General features: G+C 40.2%; 1 protein-coding gene across 2 annotated transcripts in view; it reads right to left on the bottom strand.

Moving 5' to 3' along the window:
- Positions 1-311: 311 nt before the first annotated feature.
- Positions 312-12,146, bottom strand: part of fas (Fas cell surface death receptor) — a 52,247-nt gene continuing 40,412 nt past the window's right edge. For both annotated transcript variants that reach the window (XM_073027383.1, XM_073027381.1), the window contains 4 exons: positions 11,282-11,300; positions 10,684-10,706; positions 8,673-8,688; positions 312-2,529 (listed from right to left, as the gene is read on the bottom strand). In XM_073027383.1, the coding sequence (XP_072883484.1) occupies positions 2,222-2,529; positions 8,673-8,688; positions 10,684-10,706; positions 11,282-11,300 (366 nt within the window). In that variant the 3' untranslated portion in view covers positions 312-2,221. The remainder of the gene's footprint in view (positions 2,530-8,672; positions 8,689-10,683; positions 10,707-11,281; positions 11,301-12,146) is intronic.

The following is a 12,146-nucleotide window of genomic DNA, read 5'->3' as shown; positions in this document are numbered from 1 at the left end:
GCAAAACAACAAATTTCACGGCATATCCCAGTGATTCTGTCTTTGATTATTCTGCTGGATATTTCCGACATGTGTTTCAGAGCCAGATAATTTAGTGATGATGTCAGGGAAGGGTCTCTCAAACGAATTATAATGAAGATTTGTAGATTTTTTTACAAAAATAATTCCAAAACTTGCATTTGTGAAATTACGTTGTATCCTAATATTGATGGTTATTGATAAAAATATTTTTGATTAGCCATGATCAAATTAAATAATCTTATGAGCCATATCCCTAATTATGTAAAGACTCACAATACTGCAGAATAAAATACATTTGATTTCACCATTGTTTTTATTTCTCCATTGTTCACAAAAAAGTAATAAAATTGGCAAATTGTTCTAATTAATTAACCAGTAGACAAAATAGATTCTCAATTGAATATATGTTTAAAAATAAATGTTTCAAAATCCCATTGGGCCACGAAAATTGTTCTTATGCTCCATTTTGTTCATTATATAGCTGTAATCTATTGTAATCTCATCTCAGTAGTAAATTGGTCACTGTGCTCACAAGCGCTTACAACTTCCAGTCATACAATGTGGAAGATCCTTCCTGTGTTGATCTAACAAATAAAATCAATGCTAGTTCACTTTTTTCACAGATCTAAACCAAGGATATTCACAAAAAAAAACATAAATTTTATGCTATTGATACATCACAGAAGAATAAAGAGAGAATCAAGTTTTTAAATCCTTTTGTTATATTCTCTCTATTGTGCAAATAATCCCACAGGCAGACTTCAGTGCAATGCATAAGGATGTACAAAATTAATTATGAGTATTCACATTGCTTCTAGAATTCAGTTTTTATTTACAGATATTTTACCCTATATTTAGTAGACTGAATGCTAAAGAAATATTGAGCAGGACACAATATGTTCATGAAGTCTACTCACATAGTTAAGCATGTAGAAAAAAAAGACAGGGCAGCATAATGGGCCCCATTTCTTCTCTCTCCCTTTTCTGCCAAATCATTAAAGACCTCTAACTCAATCCAAACATTCATTGCTGAAAAGTCTAGAGTTGCTAATCATTACATTGAGTTCATGAGCACTATATCACTGAATATTTGGCCCAATGCACTTCCTCATTTATTGCTGAATAGCACAAGATTTATGTCACACAGTGACACCAATTTAACTCGTGAGCACACATATTTGATGAACATGATTTGAGATTCATTGGACAAAATAGATTTCTCGTTGCTACAAAATGCAACCATTGTTTCCTTAACTTTAAAGTTATTGAAGGACCTTCATATTCCAAAATATGCTCAAAACCTGCAAGAGTCACCCTAATCCATACAAAGTTAATAATGTAAACAACATGTAGATATGTAAACATTCCATAAGGTGGGAAAAAGACACCTTCTTCAACATATAAATTTTGAAGATTTTTTCTTTTGGCACAGTTCCAGAGAATTAGGTCAATTACTTTCAAAGTGAGATGCAAGGAGTAAAGACGGAGATTGCAGGCCTCTCATCACGATAGAATTGGATCCAATCAGCCACAATGCATCAGAATGGCCCTAGAGAATCTGCCATATTTAGCCTACATAAAAAGTTAAATATCTGGCTCCCTAGTGAAGCAATTCTGGTTTATGATACCACTAGCAACCTCTCAACATCAGGTTTTTATTGACTTTTCTTAACACTAGGTGTTACGCCAATGTTGTTCTAGAATCAACTGATACAAGGCATAACATTAAAAATATATACATTCCTATCTTAAAAGGTCTCTTCGAGCTACCGGACCTCAGAAATCCGTTGTACACAAAGGAGACAGAGCTTAAAATGAGAGAATTCCTCTATATTACACTTTCGTTCATCGACCCAAGATTAGATGATGACCACAAAAATCTACTTCTCCAGTTTTTCCATTGGGTGAAATAACAATTAATAACCATCATACTGAGTGACCTCTACTTCAGAGTTTTAATTCTAGACAACTGATTCCTTCGTTTATCTCCTTAAATTTTTGGTCATTCTTTGCTGGGATTCGAATTTATTTTAAATTTGACTTTATCTTATTGTACCCATGAAGCTTTTGCTGAATTCAGAGCATGGTCAAAACTTGTAAGGACACCTTGGAGTCCCTGAACAATGCAGGCATTTTGTCAGAGCCACCCGAGAAAGAAAGTATCAAAGATATATACACAAGCTCATTTTCTTGGCCAGTTTCACTCAAGCACAGTTACATCATTTTCTTCTCTATTTTTCAATTCTTCCATAATTTTATCAGCTGTGTAACTATAACCTTCCTTTCTGAGTGCATCTATCAGTTTAGGGAAAGCTCCTTTCTTCCCATGACTTTGGAGCCAGGAATACAGGACATAATATCCCTGCCGCATTATATCATCTCTGTAATCAGCTTCAAGTTGTTGCAATTTAGTTTCACCCAGACCTAAACGTATCCCAAGCTGGTGGTAGGATTTTGGTTCAATCTCTCTTGCAATGCGCTGCAGAGTCTCCTCTGTAAGGTCAAAGTCTGCTCAAGAAAAAAACAAAGATATTGTAATCAATACCAAGTTAGACAGGGAGAACGCTTACATGTAAATGTCCTCTGCACATAGTGAATAAATATGTTCCTCTCAATATTCAGAATGATTTCTGCACAGTAAAAATGTTGAAACTAACAATCCCTCTCCAACCTTCCCCACCACCTGGTCCTCTCTTCTCCTCCCCAGTGAACAATCAAGACTTATTGCAAAGGCCACAACAAAGGTTAAAACACCAAGAAAAAGCAGAAGATGAACATTAGGAACTGTTAATCTTTCTAGCCCTTGATGGTAAGTGGTTCAATCAGGATCAAGGTTGTACACCTAGGTACTGGGCTCAGGGATCTTATTTGGTTTTATCATTTACAAGTATAGTCAATACCAATGAAGACTGCGTCAGAATATAAGCAATGACAAGAAATGACAGTAGAAGTAGGCCCCAAACACTCTCACTATTCAATACCATGATGTTGATTGCACCCCAGTCCACAATCCTGACAACTTGCATATCCTTCTCATTGAACTGCTAGGTCATTAAGTACTGGCTAGCAAATTTTAAAAACCAAGTGAAATATATACGTAACCAGCTCAATCAAGTGTACAGAACAGCCAGCAGTATGAAGGCAGAGTTTAGATTTGTTCAGGTGCAAGAAGGAAATGGGTTTGGTAGGAAAATCTGTAGGTCACTTGAGTACAGAAGGCAGGAAAGGTGCGAGTCATTGAATTGTACAGCACAGGAACAGGTCCTGTGACTCATACCTAATACTGATCTTTTCATCCATCTACGAGTCCCATTTGCTCACATATCCTTCTAGGCATTGCCTATTCAACTGTCTATCTAAATTCCTAACCATAGCAATTGCATGGGTAAAGACACTTAGCACTCGAGATACCTTTTAAAACTCCTTCATCTCACCCAAAAATTATACCCTTTTATTAGTGATATTCATACTTTGGGGAAAAGATTCTGATATCTACCCTAGTGTAATTTTATATGCCACTATGAGGTCATCTCTCAGCCTCCTAAACTCCAGTTAAAAGTAGCCCAACTTTTCTAAACTCTCCCAATAACAAAAGTCCTCCAATCCAGCCAGCAATACAATGAATCTCCTTTGCACTTTCTCCAGTGTTATTGCAATATTCTTACAATGTAGTACCCTGAACTGTACATTAGTGTATGGTAAAACTGAAAAATTATATTCTAACTTTGATATTCACTGTTGCAATCTATGAAGGAAAGCTCATCATATGTCTTCATCACCACCCTATCTTCTCACCCTAGTTCCTCCCTTTCCAAGTTAACATCAATCCTCTCCCTTATAATTTTCTCCAATAATTTCCCTACCACAGGGTTGTGACTACTTCATTCTTCCCTGCTGCCATTTTTAATAAAGGAACAATATTAACCATCCTTAGCTTCTGGCACCTCTTCCACAACTAGCAAAAATGCAAAATTCTTTATCAGAGCCCTCACTATCTCCTCTTTTGCTCCCCATAGCAACCAGGGATAAATACCATCCAGCCCTGAGGACTTGCAAACTTTATGCATTCCTTTGTGGGTAAGTAACAACCCAATTTCAGGTAACCCATGCCTCCCTGTTTTCTTCCCTCCCCACCTAGTTTTTTTCCCCTCCTGCTTCAGCTCTAGCCACACATTCACCTACTCTGTCCTGCTATTTCTATCTCTCACTTGCACGACCAGTAGGGACTCCCACACCTTCTGTCTACACCTACTGCCTTTCCTGATGATCACCACCCTCCTTTCTTACTGCAACTTACTATAAGTATACCTTCCGGAATACTTTCGGTAACCTGGATACTCCATAGTGGGTATATGGAAACATCCCTGTGGATGTCGACATAACCAGCTTTCATATCCTTCACCCCCAGTCTCTTCTACAAAGGAAGAGAAAAGAAACACTTTCCCCAATAACTATGCACCATCCTTGTCAAAGCCCACAATTTGACCTCACCGCCTCTCACGAAATGGCCTCTCTCATTATATCTGCCTTTCTAATTACACACCTCACTTGCTGATGACCCTAATGGTGCTATGAGTCCACCTGCCACTAACTCACCTCCTCAGCTGAGCCCTGTGGCTTCAGGTGCAATTCCAGGTACAACTGAGGCGGGCACAGTGGCCAGGTACATGGATAGGAAAAGTTTTTAAGTGACGTGGGCCAAATGTGGACAAATAGGAATAGCTCAGTCAGGCAATTTGATCGACATGAACGAGTTTCCCTGCTATATTACTCAATGATTTATGTAGGAACTAAAGGCAAGAGGCTACTATCACCTCAGAAACACATTCAAGACAGCCTAGTTGTCACTACAAGGGGCTTAATTCCTGCGGGCTGGAGAAAAAAATGGGCAAGAGCTCAGAATGAGCCCATTGAGTACTGTGTGCATAATAGAACATAGAATAGTACAGCACATTACAGGCCCTTCGGCCCACAATGTTGTGCCAACCCTCAAACCCTGCCTCCTATATAATCCCCACCTTAAATTCCTCCATATACCATAGTTCCTCCATACTCTCTCAAATTTCACTAGTGTATCTGCCTCCACCACTGACTCAGGCAGTGCATTCCATGCACCAACCACTCTCTGAGTGAAAAACCTTCCTCTAATATCCCCCTTGAATTTCCCTCCCCTTACCTTAAAGCCATGTCCTCTTGTACTGAGCAGTGGTGCCCTGGGGAAGAGGCGCTGGCTGTCCACTCTGTCTATTCCTCTTAATATCTTGTACACCTCTATCATGTCTCCTCTCATCCTCCTTCTCTCAAAAGAGTAAAGCCCTAGCTCCCTTAATCTCTGATCATAATCCATACTCTCTAAACCAGGCAGCATCCTCGTAAATATCCTCTAATCTTTCCAATGCTTCCATATCCTTCCTATAGTGAGGCGACCAGAACTGGACAGTACTCCAAGTGTGGCCTAACCAGAGTTTTATAGAGCTGCATCATTACATCACGTCTCTTAAACTCTATCCCTCGACTTATGAAAGCTAACACCCCATAAGCTTTCTTAACTACCCTATCTACCTGTGAGGCAACTTTCAGGGATCTGTGGACATGTACCCCCAGATCCCTCTGCTCCTCCACACTACCAAGTATCCTGCCATTTACTTTGTACTCTGCCTTGGAGTTTGTCCTTCCAAAGTGTACCACCTCACACTTCTCCGGGTTGAACTCCATCTGCCACTTCTCAGCCCACTTCTGCATCCTATCAATGTCTCTCTGCAATCTTCCACAATCCTCTACACTATCTACAACACCACCAACCTTTGTGTCATCTGCAAACTTGCCAACCCACCCTTCTACCCCCACATCCAGGTCGTTAATAAAAATCATGAAAAGTAGAGATCCCAGAACAGATCCTTGTGGGACACCACTAGTCACAACCCTCCAATCTGAATGTACCCCCTCCACCACAACCCTCTGCCTTCTGCAGGCAAGCCAATTCTGAATCCACCTGGCCAAACTTCCCTGGATCCCATGCCTTCTGACTTTCTGAATAAGCCTACCATGTGGAATCTTGTCCAATGCCTTACTAAAATCCATGTAGATCACATCCACTACACTACCCTCATCTATATGCCTGGTCACCTCCTCAAAGAACTCTATCAGGCTTGTTAGGCACGATCTACCCTTCACAAAGCCATGCTGACTGTCCCTGATCAGACCATGATTCTCTAAATGCCCATAGATCCTATCTCTAAGAATCTTTTCCAACAGCTTCCCCACGACAGACGTAAGGCTCACTGGCTTGTAATTACCTGGACTATCCCTACTACCTTTTTTGAACAAGGGGACAACAATTCGCCTCCCTCCAATCCTCCGGTACCATTCCTGTGGACAACGAGGACATAAAGATCCTAGCCAGAGGTTCAGCAATCTCTTCCCTTGCCTCGTGGAGCAGCCTGGGGAATATTCCGTCAGGCCCCGAGGACTTATCCGTCCTAATGTATTTTAACAACTCCAACACCTCCTCTCCCTTAATATCAACATGCCCCAGAACATCAACCTCACTCATATTGTCCTCACCGTCATCAAGTTCCCTCTCAGTGTGAATACCGAAGAGAAGTATTCATTGAGGACCTTGCTCACTTCCACAGCCTCCAGGCACATCTTCCCACTTTTATCTCTAATCGGTCCTACCTTCACTCCTGTCATCCTTTTGTTCTTCACATAATTGAAGAATGCCTTGGGGTTTTCCTTTACCCTACTCGCCAAGGCCTTCTCATGCCCCCTTCTTGCTCTCCTCAGCCCCTTCTTAAGCTCCTTTCTTGCTACCCTATATTCCTCAATAGACCCATCTGATCCTTGCTTCCTAAACCTCACGTATGCTGCCTTCTTCCACCTGACTAGATTTTCCACTTCACTTGTCACCCATGGTTCCTTCACCCTACCATTCTTTATCTTCCTCAATGGGACAAATTTATCCCTAACATCCTGCAAGAGATCTTTAAGCATAGACCACATGTCCATAGTACATTTCCCTGAAAAAACATCATCCCAGTTCACACCCGCAAGTTCTATCCTTATAGCCTCATAATTTGCCCTTCCCCAATTAAAAATTTTCCTGTCATCTCTGATTCTATCTTTTTCCATGATAATGCTAAAGTTCAAGGAGCGGTGATCACTGTCCCCCAGATGCTCACCCACTGACAGATCTGTGACCTGACCCGGTTCGTTACCTAATACTAGATCTAGTAGGGCATTCCCCCTAGTCGGCCTGTCAACATACTGTGACAGGAATCCATCCTGGACACACTTAACAAATTCTGCCCCATCTAAACCCTTGGAACTAATCAAGTGCCAATCAATATTAGGGAAGTTAAAGTCACCCATGATAACAACCCTATTATTTTTGCACCTTTCCAAAATCTGCCTCCCAATCTGCTCCACCATATCTCTGCTGCTACCAGGGGGCCTATAGAATACCCCCAGTAGAGTAACTGCTCCCTTCCTGTTCCTGACTTCCACCCATACTGACTCAAAAGAGGAAGCTGCTACAGGTATTACCCACCCTTTCTGCAGCTGTAATAGTATCCCTGACCAGTAATGCTACCTCTCCTCCCCCTTTCCCCCCTCTCTATCCCTTTTAAAGCACTGAAATCCAGGAATATTGAGAATCCATTCATGCCACTGTGCTAGCCAAGTCTCCATAATGGCCACTACATCACAATTCCATGTATGTATCCAAGCTCTCAGTTCATCACCTTTGTTCCTGATGCTTCTTGCATTGAAGTACAGAACTGTATATTGTACATTGAAGTATAGAACTGGATAACAGGAAAATTATTATTTTCATTTAGATTTTTGTTGTTAGGATCTCATTATTACTTGCTGGCTAATTGTCCTAGATCTCAAGGTCATTCTCAATCAGCCACATGGGTGAGTCTGGAACATAAAATACTTCAATGTCAGGAGTGGGGTAGTTGTATTTTTCTCAGAAAAGATCAGGGAAATAATTGAAGGCCAAGGGATTCAATAAAAACTGTCCCCGCAGAGAACTGGCTAGATGTGACAAGCTAAATTCAGTGTCACTTGGTATATTCCTCACAGTGGTATCATATGTGGAGTAGCACAGCAATAACCAGTTAGAACTAATGTCACCAACACTCTGGTTTCACTCTTCAGCCTGAGAAGATCACCCCTTGCTAGGATAGTCATGGGTCCATCAAGTTTAGGCCAACTGAGTCAGCAATCCCATTCCCCCATTAACCAACTGTTAGCTAGCCAGCAGAAATAAGGACATCATTGATGAATGAAACTCTGTCTGGTCCAGAACATAAATTAGACATAAACTGTATTATGTATGCTCACTGTGTTATTTGAATCTACACACCTGCAACGCTCCATTGTATCTGGACCTCACAGTACTTGTACCTATGACAATAAACTCAATACGACGTGAAAATGGCCCAAAATATGTCTGGTGTTGCACTATTACCATTCTACAATTAAATTAATTTTAGTTCACGTTTGAAATCTCAGAAAAGTTCCTTCAAGTCTAATCTGTCTCTCTGTAACTACATAAAAGGATATAGAGAATACAGGAAGTTGTGTTCTTGAACAGAGCTATGGAAGGAGAATGTGTACGAGCCATATACAGTAGTAGCCAATACCTGGTACAACTGGTTCCTGTGAAAAATAAAAGAAAACAATGTTTTAGAAAATAATTACAGAAAAACAGTTCTGAAATGTCAAACTGAAGGAAATAGCTTAGTCCTCTGAAGACCACAGGTTCAATTCTACCCCCTTGAACAAGCATCAGCTATATTTTGCTTACTTTACAAAACACTGCCAAGTGTTGAGAAATTATGAAAATGTGAAGTTGAGAAAATGTGAGGGCAAATTTCAGTTGGTTGTGGTTTTCAAAACCTCTGTGAGCTCCCTCCCCACACACTACAGATAAAGTATTTCTTCTGCACTTTTCTTCCTGGAAGTGACAAGTATGAGCTCAATGTACCCATTGAAACCTAAACCATAGGGAATCCCCTACAGATACAGGATCATTTTATCATAACTATTTTAGCAATTGATTTGGTAAAACATTTTCTTCACAACAGAAATAACTCTTATTTTTTGCCACACAAAAAGCCAGATTTCCCAGTGGCCAGCCATTTCAATTCCAATCCCCATTCACTTTCGGACATGTTAGTCCATAGTCTCCTCTACTGCTGTGACTTCCCCTCTCAGGTGCTGGCTGAGCTACTGATATCCTCCAGCATTTTGTGGATATTGCTCAGGATTTCCAACATCTGCAGAATTTCTTGGGTTTATGACTCAATATGTTTATTGATTATATTCACATGAAGACCAATTTTCCTTATACAACCCTCACAGCTAGGATAGATATAAGTGGCAGTGGCTGACTCTGCTGCCATTATCCCGCATCAATTGATCTACAAGAGCAGAATCAAATGAATTCACCTCAAGAATTATCAAACCAGTTTTTTTCCACTGTTCCCCACCCCCAAGGAATATGGATGTCACCAGTTGGGCTTGCATTTATTGCCCCAATGAGGAGTATTCCCAATAACCTCACTATTTTATCTCCCTTTTTGCACTATTTATTTCATACATATTTCTTATTGTAGCTTCTTGGTTTCTTTCTATGTATTGTACTCCTGCAAAACAACAAATTTCACAACATGTGTCAGTGAAGTTAAACTAGAATCTGATTCCTCATAAGGAATGCTCAATTGGGAAATCTGCTCTGCATGGCTTACATAATATTTATTATGGGATTTCTTTTTCCTTTGCAGGATGTTTGCTGAGCATCGCTGACAGGGGTGATTTTATTGTCCACAGCAAGTTTCCCTGAGAAAGCTGGTCATCCAGCAATGTGATATTAATTCAGATCAAGATGATTCCTTCAAACCTGCCCCTGCTCATCCTGCATTCAGACAGAACCCCTCAGATTACTAACACGAGAAAGTCTGCAGATGCTGTAAATCCAGCATTTTTTTTTCCAGTCCTGGTGAAGGGTTTCAGCCCGAAACATTGACCCGTTCTTTCATTTATACACAAGGGGTGATTGATAAGTTTGTGGCCTAAGGTAGAAGGAGGCAATTTTAGAAAACCTAGCACATTTATTTTTCAACATAGTCCCCTCCTACATTTACACACTTAGTCCTGCAGTCGTGGAGCATATGGATCTTGGACCTCCAGAAAGTGCCCACAGCTGGGGTGGTTGATAAGTTTGTGGCCTAGGGTAGAAGGAGATAAGTTACACAGCTCTGTTTACATGCATGTGCAGTTCAACTCCTTGAGTGATTATGCAGAAAGTTTGAAGTTAATAACTCATCAGGGGTGATTGATAAGTCTGTGGCCAAAGGTAGAAGGAGATGAGTTATTAACTTCGAATTTTCTGCATAATCACTCAAAGAGTTCACCTGCACATGCATGTAACAAGAGCTGTATAACTCATCTCCTTCTACCTTAGGCCACAAACATATCAGTCACTTCTCATAGATGCTGCCTGACCTGCCGAGTTTCCCCAGCACTTTGTGTTTTACCTCAGGTTACTGCTTCTTGACTACCATTTGGGAGTTGGCTAATCATCAGATATTTGACACAATGTCCGTTTATATATAATTTCCATACCTCATGAAACATCGAATGATTACCTACCTCTGGTTTAGGGTTATTGCTCTCTGGAACATAAATAAAACCAGTTAAGTCTTCAATATTAATGACCACTTATTAAAAATAATTAAAACATTTGCAAGGTATCCCATTATAAATTCACGTCAGCTTCGGCCCTATGCAAAAGGGCGGCATGGTAGCGTAACGCTATTACAACCCAGGTTCAATTCTGCCACTGTATATAAGGAGTTTGTACATTCTCCTTGTCACCATGTGGATTTCCACAAAAATTATTTTAAATAAACATACATAAATTTACAAAAGCAAAGGATGGAATGGTCTATCCTGGACTGGCTACACAAGGACATTACGATAGTGACATGCACGAATAGATGGAAAGTGAAACACAGCAGTGCCGGATTAATTGGTGCCAATTACATTAACAGTGGGGTTTTGAATGTGGATAATCAACGGCAGATCCGTAATTGAGGGGGAGGTCTCTGATATAACAGACACAGTCTGGGGAAAGATTGGGGATACAATAAATATATTCCATATACAATGATAGACTATGACCGTTAACAACAATTATATTTACACACCCAACTTTCTGGTAAGTAAATATTAATAAATAAATAATTACCAATGAATGGTGAAAATTCCTGTGAAAGAAAGGAGACAAAATATTTCAGAAATATGAAACACCCTGGTTTCCTTGGCTGCAAAAGTCTAAAACTTGAGAGATTGAGATGGCTCGATCCCACCCTAAACCCCAGTTTGTGTGGATGCTGTGTAATTTTTGCTACCCTGTTACAAATTAATGGCACGAAATAACAGACAATACTACTACATACAATTAAAGGAATTATATTTATGAATCTTAACTAAACTAACGGGTTAGTAAAGAATAACAAAAAGGACCCATTCTAATTGAAGAGTCAAATGTGCACAAGTTCGAGTTCATCTTGAACTTCTCTGTCACTCATGTGCTGGGCCCTCGGTCAAAGTTAGTATCCCTCACCAGAGAAACCTCCCCTTAATTCAACCATCCTAACTGGATGGCACACAGTTCTCCTCATCTCTTATCTTCAACAATAACCCAAACAAGCTGAAAACAAGCCGCTCTTACAGAACTGCCAAAATGAAATACATACAGCATAACAGTAAAAATATGAACCAGGGCATTTCAAATATATCAGGAGTGGGTGACAAGTACTGCAATGAAAAGTTTGTCTAGAACAAGGGCTCCCAACCTGGGGTCCATGGACATCCTGCTTAATGGTATTGGTCCACGGTATAAAAATTATTGCAAATCCCTGGACTAGAATTTGCATTTAAGGTTGCTAGAGTGTGACTTGAACCCACAGACTTTGCCTAGTGTGTGGTTCATAGTATGTGGTTTCACCATGCGTAGTATGCAGCACATGCTTTGGAAATTCAAGTATTTACTCTTGCAAAAATAAGCGAGAGTGATATAACCATCTTGAAAGAACTACCACATAAAAAAG

The sequence above is a fragment of the Hemitrygon akajei genome, chromosome 23 (assembly GCF_048418815.1).
Source record: "Hemitrygon akajei chromosome 23, sHemAka1.3, whole genome shotgun sequence".
In the NCBI taxonomy this organism is placed as follows: domain Eukaryota; kingdom Metazoa; phylum Chordata; class Chondrichthyes; order Myliobatiformes; family Dasyatidae; genus Hemitrygon; species Hemitrygon akajei.
The sequence above is the reverse complement of the archived record's forward strand: the minus strand, read 5'-3'. Positions and strand labels throughout refer to the sequence as shown.